Source organism: Chroicocephalus ridibundus, chromosome 5, assembly GCF_963924245.1.
Source record: "Chroicocephalus ridibundus chromosome 5, bChrRid1.1, whole genome shotgun sequence".
Lineage (NCBI taxonomy): Eukaryota > Metazoa > Chordata > Aves > Charadriiformes > Laridae > Chroicocephalus > Chroicocephalus ridibundus.
This window is the reverse complement of record NC_086288.1, coordinates 8,857,565-8,884,749: the sequence shown is the minus strand read 5'-3', so window position 1 is coordinate 8,884,749 and position 27,185 is coordinate 8,857,565. Positions and strand designations below refer to the sequence as shown.

Sequence of the window (27,185 nt, the reverse complement as noted above, 5' to 3'; positions counted from 1 at the left end):
TGCTTGGGAATTTTTTTTCTTTCCAGAAAACAAGCAGTAATTGAACAATGAATAAAGGTTACTGGGAAAAACAGTTTGTTGTCTATTTGCATATTTCTCTCATGCTTATTATTCCATTTCATTCAAATAACAGTATCTGAATACACCAGAATACTCAATGTGGCTATGTTCTAGCCTATATATGTTTCAATTATTCTTAAGCCTTAATTAAGGATGTAATACAAGGACTTGAATGCGTATTTTAGATTTGCAAGTAAAACTTTAGCTGTGACTCATGCTAAAGTTAGACAGCTACTATTATAATGAAGCTACATACTGAGAATTACAAAAGAAGAATTAATTTGGTGGTACTGTTTTCACCTTAAAATTACTAATACAAAACTCACAATTTCCCTCTAACTAAAAAAGAAGTTTGTTTGTCTGTTTGTTTAAAGTTTGGCAGAAAAGAAAACAAGTTACTAAACTGTCGTTCAATCTTGAACCATATAATGCATCATGAAGAAAGCTAGTTTTAAGAAAATATTTGCTTTTTAAAATTATTTTTCAAATAAATGATAGGGGTAGAACTGGACATTCAAAACAAATTCTGTCACGTTTTTATAGTTCTAACAAAACAGTAGTTTTCTGACATTCACCCATACTAAACACTGACACATGCATTTTACCTATTTTACATTACTGTGTTTTTAAATTTAAAAAAAACAGTGGAAAAACCTTTTTTACCTTTAAATTTGACCATAACACATTAATTCAAATCACCTGAGCATAGCTGAACACAGCCCAATTCTCAGAAATACTTTAAAACACCCAAAAAATTCTTTACCTTGGTGCAGAGCTTCCCCAGGCTCCATGCTTGTCTGTTAGAATATTGATAATTTTCTGTATTAGTTGAGTTGCAGTCACCTGGTCTCGGTACTTAGCTGCCATTATCAAATGATGACACATTTTTTCTTCTTCCCGTTTGTCTGCAGAATACTGGGCACAGAGCGACTAGGAAGAAAATAAAGACTTCATTACTTTGCATTTTAACTATATCATCCAAAGGAACTTTGAAGTATTTCATAATTAATTACTTATACAAAACCCTTGAGAAGCAAGAATTAACCCCATTTTACAGGTGTGAGAATTGAGGCACCGTGCAGCTGCCCACAGTAAATCTGTCCAGAGCACCCAGCAGAGGATCTTGGTTTGTTACGAGTTGTTCAATCACATAGCACACGCGCGCTCTGGATTTAGCAAATGCCAACACGTTAGTAGCCTGATTACATAATAAAACATATAGGTACAACCACTTTTATTTTATAACAAAGGAAGTGAATAGCATTATAAAAACAAAGAGGCAAGTTTGAGAATACTGAATGCCAGCTAGTTGATCACTCCACTGCCATGACTCTTCATTAGATTTGGGTAGCCAACTACTTGCTGTTGTTTGTATAAATATATAATTATAAAAAATATGGAGAAAATCCACATATGTTCAGATAGACAGAAGACAAAATGCATATGAAGACTGAATCAATCTTTACCAGATGCCTTCTTGAAGTTGAGCACATTTGCAGGCCAGCATGGGAAAGTTTATCATTTTTCTACCTGTTGTACACCCGTTGTACAAACACCTTCTGTTTGCCGAGGTACTCAAAACCAAATGCTAGCAAACAAGAACTGGAAGTCAAACCTACAAACAGAACTCAAAACTACTAAATGTTCTTTGTTATGACATTTTCTTATCATTTTGGGTTTTGTTGATCTTCCGAAAATTTGTCTGTTAATACAGAACTCAAAAAAAAAAACGGCACCAAATTTAGCTCACCCCTTCATCAAACCACCGTACATGAAGACCCACAACAAATTCAAATATTGGTGGCAACAATAAAGGCTATTCCCCACTTCAGCACTCCCTGTTTCTAATTTCAGTTTTCATCTGGCAATTCCACAGATCGCGTATGTCAGACAAAGCATTTCAGCCTTTGTCAATGATTGGATTATTCTGTGATCTAGTTAGTAGAATGGACACAAATGTCTGCCTAACAACAAAAAAAATTGCTTTTTCTTTGTGAAGCACAGCTGATGCAGACACTAGTACAATTATTTCTCAGAGCTTAGATAACAGCACAATATCATAATGCTTTTTATGCTTAAACCAGTAGCAATGCTTTTTCTATATAAATCTATCTATACACACAAGCATTAGAAAACTGCTGCAAATAAAAACATAGGCAGGCTACAAATGTTATTGATATATGTGTATACACAAATATATATGTGTCATATAAAGTGAGAGAAAGATAGGAAGAATGTGGAAAAAACACAAGTAAGATAAAATTTGGGGTTGTGTAGATTTTCATGTACATTAGAAAACAAAAACATACTTACAGATTAATAAATTTTAAAGACCTACTTTAACACTTGTAAATATATTTACAAATTTTCTCATAATTTTTCCCACATCTTAGAGCAATGCTCACCTGATGAGCAGACATCCAGAAGGAGTGAAGAATGAGCGGCTGACTTTCCAAGTCAATGAGACATCAAAAATTGGCTTTTGTACTCCTACATGAAGCACTCTGCCACCTCTCTTCACAAAAATATAAGATGGCTAAATCGTAGCCAACACTAAACACAATTTTTCTAGCTCTTTTAAAATACACCTATCTTTTCCAATACATTAATCTATTTTGCACCCATGATGATTCTGAGTTCTTTTCAGCACTTTGTAAATGTTTCATAAGCTGTTATTTTTAAGTTGCCTGAAAGGGCAGAATTCTAAAAACAAGTGTATAAGGTAAGCTAAGTAGTAAAATGTTTTAAAGTGCTCTTTAATGGATCCTCCTTTACAATTTGAACAGCAACTTTTCATATCTGACATAAAATCCATAGATATAAATCACATTAGAGGGTTATTCTTTCCCCATTATCAATCTCTGTCTCTTTATGGAACATTAAAGTCACATTTGACCTTAAAACATGATAAAATGGAAATCAAACTAGAATGTTTTGTAAAAGATATAATGAACTTGTACCTCTTTAAAAAAAAGTCTCTTTATGATGTAATTTTGAACGCATCCTTCATTAAATACCAACGAAGATTTTCAAAGTGTAGCTGTGACATTCAAATGAAGCGAAAAATGGTATTTTATTGTCCTGACAACTTCCACAAAAACAGAATCAGCCTGTTACAAAATGGAAATGCATAGGACTCCACTTTTCAGCAAATTCAACATTTAATATGAATAGAAATTTGCAACTACCCATCAAAATTGAGAGACTCCCACATGCACCGATGCCATAAAATTGTAACATCACTACAGGAGGGACTTTTAACCATAGCACACTCCTTACAGGACATATTTTACAAACAAGAACAGAAAGAAGCTACAGTTCTGCCAAATATCTGGCACACGTGTATAGTTACTAACTTTAAGAATGGTTTGCTAGAATAATCGTACAGGTGGCTCGTCAATTGTTCAGTGGTTCCTACCCACAATATATGCCAAATATTCAGAAAAAAAAAAAAACCAACCAAACAAAAAGCTATTTCTCCCCGTCCCACTCTCAAATAATTTTTAATACAGGAGTGAAAAAAGATTGGCTTCAGCAAAAGGAATGGAGACAGACCAATCCCAAGGTAACCGGTCACCACTAGACTGTTCTGAAAACACTAAAAAGTCTCCATTTCTCTACTCTATTTTTTTATTTTTCAGATGCCTTCAGCCTCACCTGATCCACTACTTTCAGAGATGCAATACCAGGATACTGAGTGGTAAATGTTAATACTTCACCCTAAATCCCAAGTATTCCATTTATGTAAAATAAAAATCCAGCCTGATTTCTGTTTGTGCACAAACTCAAAAATATATTTTTACACTTTTGTTTCTTCTTTATTGTTTGATGTCTTGCACTTGCAATATGCACCTTGTCATGCTTGAATATGGTTTTACAATTAGATATACAGTTGCATGCAAATGAATTTGTCAAACCTTCCTTCCACTAGTCCTTTGGCCTACATAATTTTTGTTATCTGTCTGGGCAAGTGTGTAATGTAAGTATAATCACAGAAGCACTGCAGTCACACTCACGATGAAACAAAAAATGCTGAAAGGAGAAAAACGTATTTTCATATATACACTACAGAGGTTATCTACAAAAAGTCTTAAATTCAGTGGCTGTTAAAAGTTTTACAAAGGGGAAGCGTATTAAAGCAGAATCCTTTGACACAGCACAGAGCAGAGGAAAGACCCTTGTTCTCTACGCCTTCATCCAGGACGGCACAGAAACCTCTTTGCCATTATCACAGAGTGGAACAGGGTTTTTTCCTCTCTCCCGTTCCCTGCTTGGACAAGTCTGCAGGCTATTTGAACATGTAGGTTATCTGAAGATTTATTTTTAAGGAACAGTAATTCTAAAGGAGCACAAGGTCATCCAAAAGGCAAGTTATAGATATGAAAACACAATACATTCTGTATGCAGGAAATATTCCAGAAATACTACTGCAAAATACTGACAAGGTGGATTAGTCTATTTTGCCTGCCTATATTTCAGTGGAGGATTGATCTAGTGTTTTCAGAACTATTTTATCTTTGATCTTTATAAAAATGTCAAGTAAAAGATTTCCTCTGCATAGTACCATCTGCACGTGCACCTCTGCAGTCCCAAAATTCTAATGTAATGCTTTCTATAAACTCCAAAGAAGTTTAATAGTGTAGGGGTTTTAAAAGCAATATTGCACTTTTTTACTTTTATTCTTCAACTCAGAGATTACTGAACTCTTTTACATATACCAGTTCCTTTGCCTAATTTGGCTAAAAGCTACTTGCTTTGTGAACGACCTGTCTCAAACGGTGTCATTTAAGAGGAAAAGTCATCCATAAGATAACGCACAGTCTTGCCACTAATGCAGATTCCCTACAAATAAGGATATTTTCGTAAATGAAAAGGAAGGAGCTCCTCAATCCTCTGTTTTCACAGATCTTTGCAAGATCTTTGCACTTGACCTCTGACCTGAGATTTAAAGTCTGGACTAAAAATGCTACCCAGGGAAATCTTACAAAGACTCCTGAATAAGACTTAGAAAAATGAAAGCTTAAAACCTCAACAGCGAACAAAAGTCAACCAATGACAACGTCTGACAGCCACCGTCAATTCTGAAGTGATGCCTCTGTCATCCAACGACTCAAAGTATTGATTTCTCTCAGCATGAAAAAAGCTTAAGCCAATGAAATAGATATAGCATCATCCCCCCGATAATAGCCATCAAGGTTAACACCAGCAGAACACTTATCAAAGTATCTCTTCTATTTCTTCTTGTTTTAATGGACTGAACACAATGCAATGGCTTCTCATCTCTGCAACCTATAGTTTTCCAAACCTCATTTATCCACTTTTCTAGCCTTTTATCTGATTTGAAGATTAAAAAGAATCTGCATCTAAATCAGATGTTTGTAACACAAATGGTGAGGGGGGAAAAAAAGAAAAAAAAAAAAAAGAGTGTTTTTTGTAGCCAGACATTCCTGGTGGAAAAAAAACTCCATGCATTTAAAAATCACAAGAAGGGGAAAAGAAACCCGCAGTTGACTTAGATCACACCAAACACAGACTAGTAAAACTATGGTCATGACCAGAAAAAAACCTACCACAGTCAATTTGGGTTAGTGATTAGAGAGAAATGCAAGGATCTCAAGAGACATCTGGTTTTAATCTGTGCTGGGTCAACAGCTTTATTTTTTACCTTTAAGTCTCACAGTATTAAGCTTTAGTAAACACAACCAAACACTAGGCAACAGCACTTTTACTGAGATTCATCTTTTAAATGAACGCAATTTAGTAGAGTAGGTAAACAAAACAAACTAACAAGAGTTCAACTGGATATAAAAAACAACTGACAGGATAAATAAATAGTAAAGAGCAGAGACCAACAGCATCAGATTTGTTTTGCAGTATCTATTAGTACCATCGACTTTTTTTTTTAATCTTTTTCTTTGATGCTTATCTAATTGACATGGTTTGTGTTACAGTAGAACCCTTGGATCACAGTAGAAGACAAAGCTTTACACAAACAAGTAAGAGCTCTTACTCCTAGCTAGAAACTGGCATTTGCTATACGTGCCCCGTATCATTCCAATATTCTAATTCTCTGAGCATCACTGCTAACCATTGCCATAAACAATATGCAGCGACAAATGTTCTTCTTAAGCCCAAGATGACAGTTCTTACTGTACATATGCCCAAATGCTTTGCATTCAAAGCATGCACTAGGATAGACACTTTACTCCCTCTCTCTTCTGCAAATCCAGGTTATGTCTGTATTCCCTTTATACTGTTCTTGTTTTAGAACACGCCAAGGTCCCAAAAACATTACACTTGGGCATTAAATTTGAGATCCTTTGGGTCCACATCTTCCAAATACAAGGCATTTTTCGGGCTAGAAATAATCAAAGTACAATTCCCCTATGCTCTAGAAACAGTAAAGCTCAGCACTTCTGCACAGGTGGCTCTGTGCTCTCAGATTAGATATTAAGCAAAGAAGGAGCCAGTGATAATCTTTTAAGCCATTTCCCAACCACACCGCACCAACCTTGTGACATTCCACTGCTTCAACACCACCACAGAGATTAGGACTGTATTCACTGAAGAACTTCCAGTTCAATGCAACAAATGAATCAGACCTGTGAACAACTTCTGGAACCAACAAACTCCATTATTTTTTAAGGATCATCCACTCTGTCCGACAACTGAGACATATACTTACATAATCTAAGGATTACGCTTAGTGAGGGCCAACTTCAAGTTGCACTGCTCTGATTTTTCATAACTGTTGGGTAGTTGGTTTTGCAATCTTTTCACAATGACATTTCTACACAACTTAAGTTTTAAAAAGGGGGGGAAATACCTTTTAATCAGGTGAAAACATGTCTGTAAGTCTCAAAGTTGTCTAAATACAAAGAATTCTATTGCTTCAACCAAAGCAAAGCAGTATTTGTTTGTTATCTTGTCTGTAACCACTAGTTAAAGATGCGTGAGCAACTTGTTACTGCCAGAAGAGGAATACAGTATTTAGTTCCCAGTCTCCAAGGTGCAGGGGAGACTGTCCTAGAGAACCGTCCCAATTCTATTTTCAATGCTCCCCAATTTTTCTTTCTGTTTTTCTCTTATTTGCAGGCTCTTTCTCATATTACCACCCAAACTTCACCTTTTGTTCTTGTTGTTAGTACCTTAATCTAGCAATAGAATCGGGACACTTCCTCCACTCTGTATAGTATGAACACTAAGCAAGGGAAATAGTTATCATCCGCCACAATGATGGTGCTGTCAGCTCAGGAAATATTTGCCAAATAAGTCTTGCTGTGGCTTTCAATCTATTCTTCAAGATCTTGTGAAAATCTTTGTATGACCAGGGGCCAGATGGCACATTTCCAATAAACCCCAAGAAATCAAGAGTCTGAAATGTCCTCATTCACTAACCGTGATCACCACCTCTCCAACTGCCTTGTTCCACTGAGGCACAGTAAGGACCTCTGTTACCTGTAAGGCAGGTAGAAAGTAGACCAGCTATTTTGGCCCCGGCAGCCACATAATTACTTCCCTAGGATTCAGATTTCCAGACACCCTACTGCCAGCACAGTTCTTTTACAACTTAGAGCACCAAGACTTGGCACAGGAGTGACGCCTGAACAGATTGAAAGTCACATGCAGTTCAGATGGCACAGATAAACCTTAAATGAAGTCTCAGAGAGAAGGTAACACACGCTATTGAGCATTTTTGAACAATGCAACTTACTACTCAAGAAGCCCTTAAAAGTACTATATAAACAGCAATTTTTCCCAAGTTTTGTGTCAGATGAATTCTGAATCATTTTTCATAATGAAAGGGGCAAAAGGTATATTTGTGACAGTGGGGAAACAATAATACCTCAAAACATGGAAAAAATTGAAATTCTCAATGAAATAAAAAGAAATGCTGTTTTTCAATGTTTTAATTCGGAAACATTTTGCCAACCTTCTTTTCCAAAAGAAAAAACATATCTAAATCTTAAAATAATTCAACCTCTGAGAGCACAAAGAATGGAAAAAATTAGCCAGAATGATTCAGATAAGCAGATAAACCAAAAGATAATTTGGAACCTTATTACAAAATTCCCTTTACCACTTTAATCTATAAATGTGGCTTCAGCCTTTGGCTATAACAAAGTGAAAGGCATCTGCACAAGTTAAAATTCTTTAATTTCTATAGTTACCAAAGACACAGCTATAAATACTTAGGTCTATTAGCATTTAACATGACATGTTAATTGTCTCAACACCTACCTTACAGGAATGTGTACTGCTATATAGGACTCTCTTTTATTATTATATAAGAGCTTACATTCATATTATATGTAGAACACAATACAAAAATGATCAACCTACCTCTGTTGAGTTTGTTATTTATTGTTTGATATTCCTGCTGCATCACACTAAACTTTCCTTATAAATTTGCAGAACACATGCAAAGCAAACGAATTTCCAGCCAAAATCTCTACATAAACAGTTTCCAAGATTATGCAAAGTTCCAGATTTCCAAAAGACAGAAAGATTAGCCCCTTGAGATATCCCTGCAGCCTGGGGTCTGTGTTTCTATTTCTATTTCCTACATAGTTTCTCTCAAGCACTTTTCAACTTCCCCTGGTTAGTGTCTTGGTTTGAGAACACAACTCTGATTTTAATCCAGGAGCTTCAGAATGTATTAAAATATACCAACTCATGAACAAAGAACAGAAGAATCACATTAATTTGAAATAACAAGACATTTAAGCATAATAGTTTCCCATCTTGCTATGACTGGTTGCATGCCAATGACAAGCGCATCTCTAACAAGCCTCAGTACATCAGATACCAAGTTGGTTTCAGACCTGACTGGGCTCCTTAAGATCTTACTTATGATGCTTAACGAATACAAAAAAAAAAAAATTGTAGTTTGCCTTTCTATAACTTTGTTCTGTACCCTGATAATAGAATCAAAGGCACGTTTTGAAAGTATTCTAGTCTGCAGTTTAGTACTTTAGTCTAGTCCTAGACATTAGGAACAAAGAGAAACATACCATCAGCACACAATAAAATCAATGTATACACAGGGATACATAATGGTAATTAAGGCAGATTTATGAACTAATCTCCTACCATTCTGCGCCAGCAACAGAAGGAGCTTTAAAAGCGTTCTGTGCCATATTTGGCAAACCTTTTGTGAAACCTCGGCTATGAAACATTCAGACACGAACACAAACTCACGACGCAAAAGGTAACCCATCTGTCCTTCACCAGCTCCTATCATGCTTGCTCCAAGAGCTAATTTAGTGGACTTGATCTCTGACAGTTCAGGTTCTTTTCAGCCTCTCACAATGGACAATGATCACTTTGACTGGCACATATCCTTGAGCAACACTGCTAAATAGGACAAACATGTTTGCTGGCAAAGTATTTCCTTCCCCCACATAGAAAAAAGGTGCCTTTAAGCCACTGCACCTTCATCTGTATCTGCAGAAACATTTTAATTCATTATTAAGGAAAAGTATTAAGGGTTGCTTTTTTTTTTGTCAGAGGAATTTCAAATTACTATCAGAGAATCTGTGAAAAAAGAAGGATTATATGGGATTTTATTTGAAAGTAAATGATAATAAAAATAATAAATAAAAATAATTCAAAAATAACACACTCAGTGCTGGTGATTCACAAGTTTCTAATAACACTCCAAACTTGCTCTTCAAGGCAAACTAAGATTCTTGAGAGGTTTATTTTTTGGGGAACCAAGTATTTTAAAAGCAGGATATTTTGATTAAGATGATGAGGAAGTGGCAAAGATTTTAAAAAACAATAATCCAGAAGCAAATGGGAAGGATTCTTAAAATATGGTATTATATAGCAGTTATTCTTTAAAATCATTCCTAGCCACTTACTATGGAAGCACGCTAAGTAGTCACAATCCCAGCTTTAGCTTAACCTCTGCCTTAACTTAAAGCCTCCTGTCAGAATTCCTACAGCATCAAACTATGAAAAGCAAATTATTTGAACTTTTTTTCCCCTCTCCTTTTTTCGGTAGTCTACATTTTGTATTTCATTCCAACAAGCGTATGAGTTTTTTTCCTTTGTGATTGGTTCCCATGCGCTTATGTAACACAACTTTGAAATTTTGGAACAGCATGAGATAGGTATGAATAGGTTTGGTTTGTAATTAACATTTTTTATTCAGGAAAAGTTCTACTGCCCTTGAAAGGTTGACGTTTGGCTCTAAAAATTGTTGCCGGAGGATAATTTAAATTTATTTTTAAAACTGTGTGATTTTATTGTCCATAAAAAGACAGCATTTGAAATATTCTGACTATTCAAAGTATGAGAAGACAACAGTCTCTGCTTTAATTTATAGCAGTCTAAGTTAAAAACACTCATTCACACAACTCTAGATCCTTATACTGAGCGATATGGAACAAAGACTAAAAATACTCCATAACAATTGCTTTAAAATTTATATTTTTCTTGCTCTCTTGGTTTAAATGAAAAGACTGCAATGATGCAAGAGTCAGTATTGCAGTTACCACAGAAGCTACCTCCAGAGAAATGAAGCACTATGTAACACCAGTTTCTACTGGCATTATCCTTTATGTTGTCAATATTTAAAACAAAACAAAACTACATAAACATAATTCATTTAGATAATAAGAACATATAAGTTTAATTTCATGAGTTTTCTGTTTATTTCGCATTTCAATATTAAATACCAGAACTTGTGAAATGTCCTAATCCAAAACTCTGATGTTCTTGTCAAGTTTTATTTTTGGCTTTGTTTCAGTTCAGCGTGCAAGGTTTTTCTGTCTGGTTTGCTTTTTTTTAAAATGGTATGAGGGTGTTTTCATACTACCCCTCGATAACAGTTATCAGCATTTGTTACAAACAGCTGAACTCATGGGCATTGGTGTAACGGCACAAAACAAATTACACAGTACAACTGCACAAATCCTGCTTAACTAGATTTCGCTAATTGATTTTAATTCAGTGTAAAATAATAAACTCAATACTTGGAGCTTATTAAGTTCAGAGCAGAATAGCCATGCAGGATAAAAAAGCAACACAAATTTTGTATATTTTTAAAACAAGAATCATAGATTTTATGTGAATTACAGTACACTTGTTAACATTATCGGTATTGAAGTACAGTGACTGAACAAAACCACCAGCTTCCACCAAGCATACACAAAACTGAAAGAAAGTACTGAAATGATATAAAACATTATATAAAACACATGTAAGTGACAGCTACTGGACATACCAAAGAGCCATGTAACAACACTTCTCACACACTTTAACAGCTTCAGTTACACTCTAGCCAATAATCTACCTCTGTCTACTTCTAATATTCCAAAATTCTGAGTAGCTTCGAACAGCTGCCATTCAAAACTAACCTGAGAAACATTCCTCCCTCCTCTGCTGCTGACTGTATGAAATTGCCTTGCAAAACAGTGTTGGTCCAATGCCACAATGGGTGATGCTGGCTTCAAGGCTATCAACAACTGCTTAGAAATAAGCTATCTGGGGTTTCTAACAGGCGGTATAGGAAAAAATAAGCAAAAATATTTCAGAAGTCAGAATATCTGCCTTTTTTCTTCTGTCTGTGTGGGCCCTGGCCACCCTCCCCTGCCACCCACCATGGCTCTTCTCATGGTGGGTGGCAGGCTGGAGATGCTTGGTGAGGTCCTGCCCAGGAGGCTGTGGTACTGCAGTGGGTGCCCAACTTACCCCCTTGTGGGTCACTGCCAGCCCTTGTGCCACCCTGACAGTGTCTTGTAAGTCTCTGGTCCCAAGCTATGACAAAATTTGTTTCACAATTGCCATATATTGCCTATAATGTAGTAACCCATCCAATAACTGAACATTTTGCTTGCTTTGTCTGTCACCTCTCAAATATTTCTGAGGCAAGAACTGGCATCGGTCATGAAAGATGGAATCTCAAACTGCCCCAAGGGCAGCACGCAATTCAGGGTAGTTGGATGAGATTTAAATCTCAAGTTTCTGCAAACACAGGCAGGAAAGAAGGATGGAAGGAGTACGGACATCTCTAAATCCATTATGCCATAACCTTGGCATTACTATTTAGACCCAGAATTTGTTCTAACGAAGTTTTGACAAAAAACCTCAGTATCTTGTCACTAAGGCACAAAGAAACAAAAAGTGTAATGATGACCAAAGCCCTTGCACTGCTCATCATTATAGTCACTACCATCACATTCCAAGCCCTGCTTCCAAGAGACATCTAAATCTTTTCTTTTAAGATGTACAGAAATCCTTGAAGATGCGTTTTCTAAAAAGTGAATTAATAACAGGAACCTAGAAATGTGAGCAGGAAGAAGGTTGGAGGGAGGGCAGTATCAGGAACCAGATCTTCTTCCTTGTGTGAAACAGAGCAGCGAGGACAATTTGTTTTTGTGAATGGTAGGGCTTTTTAAGGATTGACTCTGACACTTCCAGTAGGACTTCAGATTAACAGTGAAATCCAGAGGTCTCTAAGTCACTTGGCACCTTCTCTGACACAAGGATCATCTGAAGAGCAGCTTAACTGCCTGATAGATCTTCCTTTTCATGATCTAAGACCACCTCAAAGGGACTGACTCAGTTTTCTCCTATTTAGGTCAAAGGGAAAAATCAGTAGGTGGACTCATTCCATAAAGACTTCTAGAAAAGAATCAGATAAAGCAGGAAGAAAGAGAGTCACAAAATCTATTCTAGTGATTCCCATTTAAAAGCTGATATAGGAAAGTTAAGATGAAAAGCTGGACTGCAAAGCACTGCGATAGGAGTGGCAATGTGAAAGGATCTTTTAGTTCCTGTTAAGAATTCTGACTAGTGCAGTTTTGTTCCCTTTCCTGGAAAGCTGTATAGGTCTACGCAGGAATAAAAGGCTACCTTTATAAAATATTAGAAATGCCACCCTTGGCTGGGTGTGGTTTTACTGTTTTCCACCATTTCCCTCCCTGGATCCCAGACAGACTTCAAGCCCTATCTACTACAAAATAAAAATCATTTTAGCAATTTAATCGTAAAATCCTCCTCATGAAGGTATTTATGTCATCTCAGTCACTATGCTGTATTCAGAACAGAGCATTCTCAATGAAAGGCTGACGCTTTCACTGGAATGAGAAATACCAATTCAGGATAAACTATTACACTAGATGCCATATTTTGCACAACTTTCTCCTCATAACATTCCAATAAATGAAAGAGAAAAATACTCTATGTGACTAAGAAACATAGGAAACACTGAAAACCTTAACTGCAACTGCCTTCAGGCTCTACTGATGAACTTTTTTAAACACCTCAGTATCTTAATGCATATGTTTTACTATGGTTTACTTCCCACATTGACCCAAAGTTGATTTTCATAAGCCACCTTCTTGAACATCAAAAAATAAAGCTGCATGAATCAAAATTTGCCATGCCTAAATGAGCAGACTGTGTTAACTACAGGATGAGACTATGCATACTATGATTTGAGTGCAAACAAGAGAATGACCAGTGTACTTACACAATCAAGAAGCCATAGGTCAAGACACGGAGCTACTCAAACTATGGACTAGATTTTCACTACCGACTTTTATAAGGCCAGGTATGCTATGTCTTTTAGGCACATACAACCTGTTCTGGGGTTGCAAATAAATCTAACATTAAGACACGTGTTCTCCCTTCTTTTTTATAGAAATATCAGCGTGCAAGTACTTGGGTAAATTCTCCAGATAAAAGATGGATTTTACTTTCCAAAGCTGATATGGGTCAGAGTTTTAAAAATGAAATCTTTTGGAGGATACACATATAACCACATTCAGCTACATTCAGTAGTTTAATGGATCAATAAAAGAAAACATATTGCAGGTACAAAAACTTGTACCTGGTTATGATTTTGTACATACATACAGCTGCAGAACGAACTGGCTTCATAGAGTCACTTCTAAGTTTTAATTTCAATCATCAGACATTATTTAAAAAAAAAATGTAATTTTTACAAGTAATGCAAACAATAACATCCTAATACCTGTATGCATCAGTCTACCCTGGTAACGTCAGAACTGCAGAGGTTTGACACGAAATCCAGCTACAGTCAAGTGAGATGGGCTTTAGCCCAACAGCCTGAGCTCAGGTCAGTCATAAGTAGTATTTGCAACTCAGGTGCCTTTGCTAGGAAAAGTCAAATAAGAAAACAATTAAACTTGCAGAAACAGAACTAGAATATAGGGAAATATTTTACGGTTTTGTGACCTCTTTCTCCAATTCCTGTTACAAACAAGCTTTTCATACAAAATAAAATGAAATTGTATCTGAGAGAATATTTAAGACTACTGACAGAAGACTGTCAAATACATCTGGGCTACAAATGACAATATGTTGGATCAAAAGTTAACACCCATTTAGCAATCAGATGCATATTTCATCCTAATGAAGGCCTGAAAAGAAGAGTTCACTTTATTCTGGATGCAGGTATCAAAGCAGATCTCACAAAGCAACACAGGCGCATCATCTAAGGATCTTTTTCACATTAAGAATCCTATTAGAAGGAAAACACTAAAAGGTAATTGAATTTCCCTCAGTTATCTTCATCTCTGTCAGCTCCTGCTACAATAACTTACTCTCCAGAGCAGAGATAACTCAATTCTATCCAGCAAGCATATGTTATGAATCTCCAAAGCAAACTTGTCTAAATCATTCTGGTCTTCTATCAAGGTTGGCTGTGGATATGAACTCTGACAGAAGGCAAACAAATTTATTTTTATCTTTTCAATAATTCACTTCCCTGTGCCTTGATGGAAGAATCTAAAGACATAAATGTTTCCACTAATTCTGGAATTATAAAGACTGGTCAAAAATATTTTATCTGGAAGTTAATGCTATTAAAAACTGTTTGATTCACCATTCTGTTTTATCAGAAACAAAAGAGAGTGTTACAGCAGTTTCAGATTCCTGTAGGTATACAAAAACTAAAACCATCATCTCATGCTAAATTTGCCATTTTTTCAGAATGGTTTTGACATTTATATTTTCAGCTTCAATAGAAATGTTGACTGTACAAATAATAACAACAGAAGTATACTCTAACTTTTTATTTCATCAAAGCTCTTAAAATATCAATAAGCACAAATTGTCCACTTGTGAGCAAACTACTTTGATTTAAAAAGTAACATTTTAGGAATGTATAGTGACTTACCTAGAACAACATTACAAAAGAAAAGCAAAACATAAAGCAGACAAAGGAAGGGTAAATGACAAGAATCAGAAAAGCTACTACTGGAAGGAGAGGAGAGAAAACATTAGATAAGGTTCTGGTCAAACTAACATTAACTGTACAGTTCCTGTCAGTTTGTGATCGTTTCAGGCTGTTCAACACATGTTAAAAAAAAGTCTGAAGAATAAGTGAATAATGAAGTGACAAAGTTCATTGCTGATACTAAAATCTTCAGAGTTGTATATCGTGAAGGAGCTATAAGGAACTGGAGGCGGAGACTGGAAAACCAACTCACCGTGGTACTAAAACAGCACAGGAACTTCAGTATAGATAAAAGAAATGTAGGAAAGAATCTAATTTTAGATATAAAATTATGGACTCTGAGTTGACCTTTATCTTCACTCCTTTTTACCATAATGAGATGGTATTATCACTGACAGTTCAATGAAACTGAACTAGTTTCATAGTTCTATGAAAACATCATCTTGGTACAGGACAATCAACAAGCATGGAGGAATCAAGTAAAGAATTAGGAACCACTGAGAAGAGAACAACACAGAAAACATTGAGTATTTATAAATTCCTGGTGTGCCCACATCTGGAATGCTGGGTGCGGTTTTGGGTCTTCCATCAGCACATATGATAGAACTAAGAAGCATTTTGGAAAGATTCAGAATTGGAATAATGCCATAGAAGAAATAACTATGTAACAGTAGGATTTTTCAAGATGGGCGAAAAAAGACAACTCAGGAGGGATAGGAGAATTCTGTAATATCATGTGGTATAAAGAATCCTTCCTAGGTGAGTTTGCATGAATGGGTTCTATAGATTCTTACAACATTAGATGGAGATAGTCACCAGGAAAAAGCAGGCCAAAGAGACGGTGCATGCTGAAAAGGTTGCGTGTGAAAGTTTCCCAGGAGCTGGTAAACTCTAGGGACTGTTAGTCTTGTTGAAACTGCAAAATATGATCAGTTCAGAATACCACAAGTCTGCTGAATCTGTACACCACCACTAGCACACACCAGCACCAGCAGGAGATTGTATGACTCAGACAACATCCAAGAGAGTGATACAAACAAGGAATACAGGATTGTATATATGACCCTCATGAAGCAAAGGACCTTCTGCAGGAACTTCTGAAGCTATTGGAATGCCGGTAAAACCCTTCCCAACTGTAAGCTCCAACTATAAGTGTGTAAGTGATGGCATTGTGTGAAGTTTTCAGCTATTAACAGTAACAGCTTTACTCTATTGATTACAACAGTATAATGTACAGAAGGTGTTCTAAGAAATACTGGTTGTGATCTGTGTCTCCCCTCCAATCTGACTCGCTACCAGAGAAAAGGCATTTTACAATGCAAGAATGAAACTAAGATGCCAGTAAAATTTGCAATTAACTCAGTGAAATTCTTAGCAGAAGCCTATGTGGATTCAAAGTTTCACTGGGCAAATGGGGGAATCCCTGAAGGGCAACTAAGCACACAATCGTAATTTCTGGCAAACAAGAATCGAAGTCCCTGAACTTCAAATTGCAGAAAGGTGGGAGTGTATTCTGGGAAAGTGTTACGATGTTTGCCCTTTTAATAAAGTCTTCCTTAAGTATCCACTGTTTGTGATAGGATAATAGGCTAGATAATGGACTTATCAATGTGATTAGTCTTGCTCATCCATGTTCCAGTAGGAATCAATCTTCCAAGAACAGACACAGAGCAGAACTACTAGGATGACCTAGAGCATGCAGACACCACCTTGGAAGAAAAAAATCCTAGAAGAATTTTTAGGTGATTAAAACAATGATTAAAACAATAAAACAATTAGGTGATTAAAACAATGATTTAAAACAAGGTGATGTGATAAATAAGAGATTAAAAAGGTAAATTAAGAAAAACTAAAGAAAAAAGACTGGTGAAAATCATCACATAATAACAAAGAAATATATGCTGAATATAAATAAAAATAAATTAGAAAAAGTTTACAACTACAACAGTAGAATATTGAAGTCCAACCTATCATAGTTAGAATAGTTAGAAAAAACACCTTTGGGTACTCAGACCCTGAAGAAAAGTCACTTTTGTGACCTTGTCAGCACCAATATCAGAATTATTTTAATATAATGTCTTTCTCATTTAGATCAAACCAACTCACAATAAAGCACATACTGTCACCAGTGTTCTTTCTTCAAAGCTGAACAAATCCTAATGCTGTTGTTAAAAAGGTACAGAAATAATGCAAATTATCTTTGGACAGATATTTCAGAAGAAAATCTCCAATCAAGCACAATAGGATTATTTGCTTTGTTAATGCTAGAAATTTACACTCTATATACACTGTATTACTTCAGTCAAGAGCATTTTAGAATCCCTGCCTGGCACAAGCTACCGTAAAAGGCAGTACATGAATAATAAACAAGGTAAACACTACTGACTTATTTTTCATGAATAGGTGAGAACAACAACATTTCTGATGGGAACATCTAATTTGAAGCAAGAAATTTCTTAGCAAGCTAGCTTAGTTTTCATAATCTGAGCATAAAAAGATGCAGCAAAACATGGAAAATATTTTTATAAGACAACACAAAAACTGTATAAAAAGATACAATATTAGGGGTTCAAAGAAAATGTATGCCATCCATCAAAAGGCTTTTTAAAAGACCAAAAAAAGCTGGAAAGGTTAAACTGCAGAGAAAGAAGGCTGTAAGAAAATGGCATTCTTTTTCATGAAGTCTGTTCAAAGAAGGAAAACAGAAAAATATGTCAACTATGGCATGTTCGTTTTAAAAACAGAACGAAGCAGGCCAAAGGAGTTTGAGGAACACTTGCATAAAGGCATAAAAGACAGTAATAAATTATTTTTCTAACAAATCAGGAGCAGTAAAACCCGTTAAAGTATCTCTGTAGACCTAATAGAAGATCAAAGGATAAAAAGAGCTCTTAGAACACAAGACCACCACAGAGAAGTGCTAGCAGAGAAGTTATAAAAGAAAACTGACAAGTGACCAACTGCTAGGACCAGACAGTATTCACTCAGGTGATCTAGAAGAACTTGCGGATGAACGCAGTTGGGACATCAGCTACAGTGCTCTTGTTCAAACTGCCTCAATGCCAGAAGAATCAAATATCCCAAATGGACTCCTCTGGAGGACAGCAGGGAATTATATGGCAGTAAGTCTGAAATTTATAAAAGGCAAACTGGTAGCTGTGTTTAAAGCAAAAAGCAAGCAATGGAAAAAACCACACTGGCAAGAGTCATCATTGCTTTTGTAAAGGGAAGTCATGCTTCATTAGATTTCTTTCAACAAGCCACTGGAGACACAGACAAGAAAGATCCAGTTCATAAAGTCCACTGAATGTCAAAAAGATACTTAAAGAAAGGCAGGATGAGGTAGGACATATAGGAACATCCTTATGTTGACAAAAATTGATTAAAACAAAGGAAATGGGTTTAAAAAAAGAATAGCTATTCTTCAAAGTGGAGAAAAATCACCAATTGAATCCCACTGTGATATTATATGTATTTGGAAATGACCAGACAGTGGAAGCGGTGTCAAATTTTGCTGATAGCTCTAAGTCAAGGGAGTAAAAACAACAATCAAACGTGAAAAATGCTAATACAGTGACCAGGAGAGATAACAATAGGTGAAATTCATTCAGAGAACTGGAAATCTTTGTCCAAAGTGTGATCCCTGCTACCTGAGTAGAACCAAGGAAGCACCCCTATATAATTACACTGCTCTTACACTTGTCCCTAGGCACATACTATTCATCTCTGCTAGAAACAGAATACTGAGTTGGATGGACTTTTGGTCTAGTGCAACACAGATGCTCTTGAGTCTCAGCAAACTCTCCATCTGTGAAACAAAATAACACTATTAATGTAGATGAATAAAAGAAGGCATGCAATTTCCAAGTGGATTGTGTTAACATCCTAAATGATTTTGGATTTTGAATGCTCTAAACGAAGTTCAAGTTATTCAAGTTTATTGCCAAATCGTTTCCTACTCCAGAAAACTGGCAGAAACCTTGGCTCTGTAATACCCTAATAACTAAGAGATGTTCATCTGAGTATTTGAGTAATTCCCATCACAAGTCAGTATTCACAAACAATTATCTGCAATAAGTGGAACTTACCTATATAAATCCTGCACATGTAAATATAGGACCAGATATTCATATTTCTGTATCTGTTTTCCTAACGCATGACCATTTAGAAGTAACTCATTAAATCATTGCTGTGGAAGAGATATTCCACAGTTAGATTACTACATTTTACTTACTTCTTACTGTGTATAATTTTACTTTAAGACTTATTTTTTCAAAGAAGTTAAGTAACAAGTTTTAAACTTAGAATTTGTAAGTAAAAAGAACAAACAGAAAGCAATCTGGATAAAACACTGTTTAGACATGACCTTATTTTCGTTGATGAATCTTGTAAGCGTGCACTAATTGTTATTCTGGATTTTGTGTGGTATTTAGCTAACTAGTGAGATAAATGATTAAAAAAAAAACCCCAAACCAAAAGCAAAACCAACCCATCCTGTCAGCCTTATGATTATGGATTTCACACCAAAAAAAAAAAAAAAAAAAAAAAGTTGAGATGCACTGCCACAGGAAAAGATAAATTCAAAAATTAATGTCTGTTCGCAGTCTAGCAGAAGATAGATCACAGCAGAAGAATACAATACTGCTCTCCCTTCTTCTAATTACCCCATTTCCCTCATGCCTCTGCTGTTTCAATTCATCTGTTAAAGCAGCAGGGCAAAATTATAAAACATAAGTGATTACAGGAATTGAGTCTTTGGCATTTTTAGGTTTCCAGGGTTTACAAATGCTAAAATAAGAAGAATTCCAGAGCATGTTCTGCCAAGACTTCCAGAGCCATGGAGAGCAGATTAATTAAGATCATTGATAGTCTCTAGTGAAAATAATCAGCTGTAACAATACTTACAAGAGGGGGTAACAAGTTTTTAAAACAAAGGAGTTTATCATTCACAGGAAGTGAAAAACAAGTAGATGTGTTAGATATGTGAAAGAAAAAAGGCCATAAAAAGTTAAAATCTCATACAGATAATATTGTAACACGCTGTGCAGAAAAGACTCGTGCGTTCCTGGATTTTTTTTTCAAATTACACTTAGTATGTAAATGAAATATAGTATATATTATAAAATGTGGAAAAGATTCCACGAGATACTGCTAAACAATAAGCATTAATTACAAAGCAATAAACTTCATTAGCATCAGAAAAATGAGACTAGATTTTTTTTTTAATATGAAATAGCTACAGTTATGAATCCATTTCATTTCCATATTCATTATGATTTGAAAGCCCCAATAATATGTTGGTACTTACTAGATTTGATTCTTCATATAGTTTGTCTCATAATTTGTCAAAAATATTATCAAAAAATGGTAATTTTTTGAAACATTACTTCTTGTTTCATCAGAAAAGTCTATAAGAGAGAGTGGTTCCAAAATGAATTTTCTTTCAAGCTGCTTCAGAAACAATATTATTACATCTTTGATACCTCTTAGACATATTTCTGTAATATATTTTGATTTAAAATTGAGATGTAACAAAAAAAATGTCTCAACATTCCAGTGCGAGTTTTCATTCCTTCTCCTTCCATTGCTTATTAAAGCATCGTGGTGAAAGAGAAACCACAATTTTTCACTCCTCCTTTCATAATCAGGCAATACTGTATCCCAACACTTCCCAGAGCACAGTGAAAATGTTATACTGATCAAACCAAAAAAGAACTTCTCATTTCAGTATCCTTTGACTCATGTGAGACAATGAATCCTAAAAATTGCCACCGCAGGAATATGAGAAATTTAATTTTCTAGTTTGGGACTTGTCAACATATTGCAGCAGAACAGAACTAGTTAATCCTCAATTGGAAAAAAAATAGTCTTCCATGCTGGGCACTCTGTTGCAGAGTTTATAATACCTCAAAAAAAATATTTAGAAATGAAAGTAAAAATTTTTATTCCTTCTACCAACAGATGGTGCTATAATGCCTAACCTGCACAATGCAAAGGGCAGCATTTACTTAAAAATCTAAATTTGAGAGAGAGATAAACCTGTTCATAACGAAATGTGTAAAGCCTTATTTTTCTGTAAGGGTACTTCTAACTTCCTTTGGGTTGCCACATTACATTTTTGCAGTCTTACGGACTTTTGGTCACGTTACTACAGGATGCCTACAACTAGCGCTTCCCATTATCTTCACATGTTCTGCAAAGATTCATTGCTGATAACCCACACTACTAGACAGAATACCCATTGAAAGCATTCCAAAATCTTTTGTTCCAATAAGTAAGGTCATTACCATTAAGTGCGTTGAATAACACTTCATATAAAAAGATGTTGTAAGAGTCACAGAAAGATTATTTGATGCCTAAGTTCTGTAACAAAGCAGCCTTAATTAAAACCACTGGAAAATTGTATGGAGAATAGGGACCCAGTCAAAGATTAAAACTTTCTTTCCGATAGTAACTGTTACATACAGAAATAACAATCATCTACAGAAACTACAAAGACACCAAATACCTTTTCATAATTCTTTCAATGGCTCTCAAACATTCTCTTTGACTTATGGGTATTCTGCCACAATTGATTTGCAGTACTTTTTAGTTACTTCCTCTGACACAAATAACATCTTCTAACATTTAATGCTTAGTACACCAAAGGGGAAAAGGTGCAGAATACACAAGATTATCAATCAACGGAACCACTGAATTTCGTTTTCTGCCAAGGAAACAAAAGGCAAATAGCTCCATCCAAGTCACTATTGGAACGCCTGCCTAGCCTTGCATCTTATCTCTGTCAAGGCAATCCTTGTATTAACATTAGAGATTCGCTTCTCAGCATGAGCCGTGAAGTAAAACATTCAGTTTATTACACACAGCCTATAAATTGATGCTGAATAAGAATTAAAACTGTGAGGAAGTCCAAGTCTTCCGCATGAAAAAACATAACCGAACAGAAAAGGGCAACAAATTTTACAGCAGCTGGAAATGCTAGATTTAATTATTGAAGAGAAATCATGCAGAGAAGTTAGCTGCCTAGCATGATTTATAACAAATGCAAAGGGAAAGTCACATGAAATTCTCAGTTAATCAACAGAATCAGCCAATAACAAGAAAGCCAGCATTTTGTATTTTTACGAACAATGAGAATTTGAAAAAATAAGTCAAAAAATTCACAGGAATGACACCACACGTTTTTTAAAAAGGCACTTTGAGGAGGCAGGTTAGTTTGTAAATTACAGCAGCAGTTACATTTTACTGAAAAAATTACCAAAGTGTCTGCTTTCATCACAGACTCAGAATGAAGAATCCTTGTCCACCCATTCTAGAAAGTTTTTTGAAAATTGTCGTATTGCACTGTCCCTTGCTCCTCTACACACACTCGTGACATGCAACATTATGAATGGCTCTGATTTTCCCTCCATTTTCCTATTCCTTCATGTGAATCTTCCAGGCAAAAAAAACTCACATTGCTGGAAGAATATTCATCAAAAATGCTTTACACAAGCATTGAGATATGGTATCACAGATTTTGGTCAAAATCGAGTAGTGCCATCCGACAGCAAACTAAATCTTCACTAGAAAGACGAAACACCCTGATGCTTGAACAGACCAGGCCTAAAACACTTGCAGGTTTACATATTTAGAATTCTATAAATATGTATATTCACACACAAATACATAAAGAGATTTATATAAGACAGGATGCATAACCAAGGCAAGGGGCACTCCTGTCATAAATTATAAAATAAAGTCAATTAGAGTACAAAATTCCCTCCCCCTCCTCACACCAAATCCAATTATTCTTGTAGGCCCGACTCCGCAGCAGTCTGCACACATAATCTAAGACACAGTGCGAATCACCACATATTTCAAGGTCATTTCTAGAAAGCAGTTTAGGTGGTAGCATGAAACCAGTTGTTGGAATTCTGTCATAAAGAGCTTCCTTTTCAGGATTTTCAGCTCTAGCTAACACTCAGGGTGAGATTTTGAAAAATGCCTAAGATGCATATAAATCCCAGGGACGCTGGACAAAACTTAAGGTTGTAAGGCTGTAAGTTATGTTAGGAATGCTCACATTTCCACATTCACTGTAAAAGTGTGTACTTCACTGCCACCTCACTAGAGAAATGAGCGGCATATTGCTTCGTCAGGCTTCTTCCAGGCCTAATCACACTGTAAAACGGGTAAGTATGTCTCGGGCCTCCCTGTGACCTCCCCATATGTCTACATTCATAGAAGTAACTACTTACACAGGTAGCAGTGAAAACATAAGTGAAGAAAAAGTTCAGAAGAAAAAAAAAAAAAGAGAAATAAAAAGGTTTACCTTTGTACTCAGCCACAGAAGAACGTCTCACAACCAATCCTTTACCTCCAAAGCAAATTTTTTCTGTCTTTTTTACAACACCAGCTTAGAGGAAAGACATCATAACTGGTTTGCTCATAATTTGTTATGTTACCTATATTATCTCCTATTTAAGAAAAAAAAAGGAGTGGCCAGGCACCAAAAAAAGAAGACTTTTCTGTCTTTATCCAGGCTGCTAAGTTGTAATATAGAGCCCTCTAGAGAGGGTGGGAGATGGCACCGTCTGTGAGGCTGAGCGCCTCCATTTTGAAGAAGCTTCTGGAGCGCGGGTCTGCAATGCAAATGGAGGCCAAGGCTCCTGACAAAAAGGAACACAGAGAAAAATAGCCAAGCTCAGATGACAGATACCCTTCTTGCCACCAGTCGCAGAAGAAGGGGATGTGCAGATTTTGCTGCTGTTCAAGACACTTTATTTGAAGTTTCTGAAAGAGAATTGCCTTGAGAAGACGTAGGGAGGAGAGAAAAGATTTAAATTAAAAGGACTTGAAAGGAAATCTGTCTCACCCAGGCACTGAGTTTCCTGCATATCTGAAGTTACAGCACAAACTGGATCGGTATGCAAAAAAAAACAAAACCCCACCCTTGCTTTAGAGACTTTCTGTGCTTTTGGTCCTTGAACTTTATGGAAAGGATATAGACACTTTCCTCTCAATGTTCTGACCAACGCAGGGTCCCACCATGTGGAGACTTAGCAAAGAAAGGCCCAATCAGACCTTATGCAGCAAAGTAAACACATACCACATTTGCTGCTGCTTCTCTGTCTCCTCCTGGCTGTGAAAGAACTGACAGGTGAACACTTCTCAGTCCATTTCTGGAAGGAAACATCTGTCCTGTACTTGTGATAAATTAAGAACCAAATAGGAGAGGTACCTTTCCCTATGGACCTTGTGAAACTTTTAAAATGTCACATGACAAATACTTTCTTGCATCACATTTCTAAAGCGCGGTTGTTCAGCACAGCAGTGCCTTTCCTAGGTTTTTCCTTCCTCTTCCAGTGACCATTCTTACCCCATGTACAACCAAATACTATACAATAGTATATAACTACAGAACTCCGCTGTGAAGCTCATCTAAATTTCCCATTGCTTCCTCCTGCCTCTACATGCCCCAAATACCAGACTTCAGTTTTAAATGATGACAAGATATTTTGCCTTTTATTTTAAAATTGCCCTTGCCTTTCAAAAAAAAAAAAAAAAAGGAAAAAAGAAAAAAAGAGTTCTACAGGAAATTTTATATGACTAGATTGCTCTGTCACCATGGTGCAAACCTCTCCAAAATTTGACACGCATATTGCAAGGCTCACCTTTGTCATGACTTTTAGAAATGGGAGAATTAAAACCAGGTAGCAGTAAACATACTACAGATCTCTCAAAAGAAATTTAGGGGTCGGATTTTTGCTGACCCAATGTTATCACAGAATATTTCATATGTAATCTGAAACACCAGAAATGCAAGTCTGAAGAAAAATGAAAAACGAGTAACGGTTCTTCATGCATTTCTCATCTGTCTCTGGATCTTTATCCCTCACTCAACCAGCCTCATCTCCTTTCTCTCCATAGCTGAGGTGTGTAAGCCGCCTTCTGATCTGAACCACACAGGTTCATCCCAACCATTTTTTTTTTTAAAAAAGTTGCAGCTGCACAACTAGTAATTAACACAATCACAAAAAGCTTTTATATGTGATCAAAACCACATTTGCATGTCACATTCTTCAGGGCAAAATGTTACAGGATAGCCCTATTTTCTGAGGAATTGTTTAATCTTTTCATTGTACACAGGATCTGCTCACTTTCTTCAACTATCACAGCAGGAAAATTCCTTGTCTTAGGACATTATTGGAGAAAAATATTTACATCAAATTTTAAAATTAATTGGAAAAATTCACAGCAGAAAAATCACAACACTGTTTACTGAAGACATAAGCCCTGGTTACGGCAGTCTCTGAGCTGCAGATCTCTATATGGTAAGAATTTAGGAAAGCGTAGCCCATCTGCTTCCTTGTACAATTGCGCTTTCCAGGACATACACTATGGCAGATGGGATATTGCATTCAGTGGACTGACCAAGCAGAGCCTCTCTCATGACTGGAAGAATACCATCTTCATTCCAACTCATTTCTCAAGAATAGATGGAAGACGAAGGAGCAAATCAAGGAAACAGGTGCATGTAGGCGACCAAACCACACCAGTCAGGCTAGTGAAAATAATCTTTAGCTTAGTGCTCATCACCTGCTACTCTGCTTCCTTACAGAAGCTCAAGTTGGAGAAATGAACCAGACCAAAGGCTTTATCAACTGTTTTGAAAGTCCTTTTTCTGTTATTTGCAAAGTCCTTCCTGTCACACACCTGTAAGTGTGTCATGACACAAGTGTTAGGATCAAAACAGAGACATCAACATTCACAACCATTCATGCAATGGGAACATACCCAGCAATTGCAATACACAGCACGCCAGCAGCCCAACACAGCACAGATCTGTTCCCATTAAGTGATCGAATAGCTCCAGTCTAGTCAAGTGACAGATCCATTTCTGGTCACGACAGAATGGCAAGCTTCCTATAGCCCTGAGCACCACTTTAAAGAAGCTACGAGGAACACCACGGCTAAAAAGTACCACTGTGCTAACACAAGTCAAGCACACTTGACAGGACATGTGAAAACCACACCATACCACGGATGGATGAAACACAGTAGACAGGGATTTCTGGTTGTTGATGTGATACCTGCAGATTCGAATGAATGTGACGAATGGTTCCCCTGTCCACAAAAGAAACATAACACTGACTGAAGTCTGCCACAGACCTCAGTAACACTAGCTTCAAGAGACACCAGGTTTGTTATTTAAGCATTTGGTAAAATCCAATAGTTGTATATCCTCAATCTGCACACCTGCAGAAGTGATGCTAGATCTAAGTTTTTCTGACACAGTAACAAACCTAAACTTGATAAACAGATTGCGCTATTTTAGTACACTAGCTTCTGTTAAACTTCAACCTGATGAGTTAAACCCCTTGAGCCATCACATTGAGATAGCACAGATTCAGAACAGCATCAACTTTAAAAAGTATCAGCCAACTCTTATCCTAGAGAGTTGTCACAGCAAAACTCGGAGCTATATTAAAAATGTAAGTTGATGCTCAGTGTAAATTTCTTCCAGACATCGTAAAAAGGTGTCTTGAGACTGAAATAAGGCTAACAGTGAAGTTGTCACTAAACAACTGTATTCATTGATAGCCCGTGTTTACATGACAGAACCCTTTATTTCACACAGATTTCCCACATACATGCACACCTCTGTGAATAGTTTGCACCTGAAGAAAAAAAATTGGGCTGTTCATCTAATCAATAATGCCATGTCATGCATGGAGCTTCTGCATAAATCCAGAGCAAAAGATGTCAAGCATGTCCCACTCCAATGATTATCAGGCAATGAAGTAAAAAGATGCACTTTTCATCTCCACAGGACTGTCGCCAAACCCTTGATGTAATAAATGAAACATCCCTGCTATTTCACCATTGCAAAATGGTACTGTAGATATCTTACAACATCTCTGTTTGC

General features: G+C 36.4%; 1 protein-coding gene across 5 annotated transcripts in view; it reads right to left on the bottom strand.

Annotated features, from left to right (window-relative positions):
• The window catches only part of LRBA (LPS responsive beige-like anchor protein), a 414,612-nt gene that overhangs the window by 238,764 nt on the left and 148,663 nt on the right, over nt 1-27,185 (bottom strand). For all 5 annotated transcript variants that reach the window (XM_063335812.1, XM_063335808.1, XM_063335810.1 and 2 more), the window contains one exon: nt 824-990. In XM_063335812.1, coding sequence (XP_063191882.1) covers nt 824-990 — 167 coding nt within the window. The remainder of the gene's footprint in view (nt 1-823; nt 991-27,185) is intronic.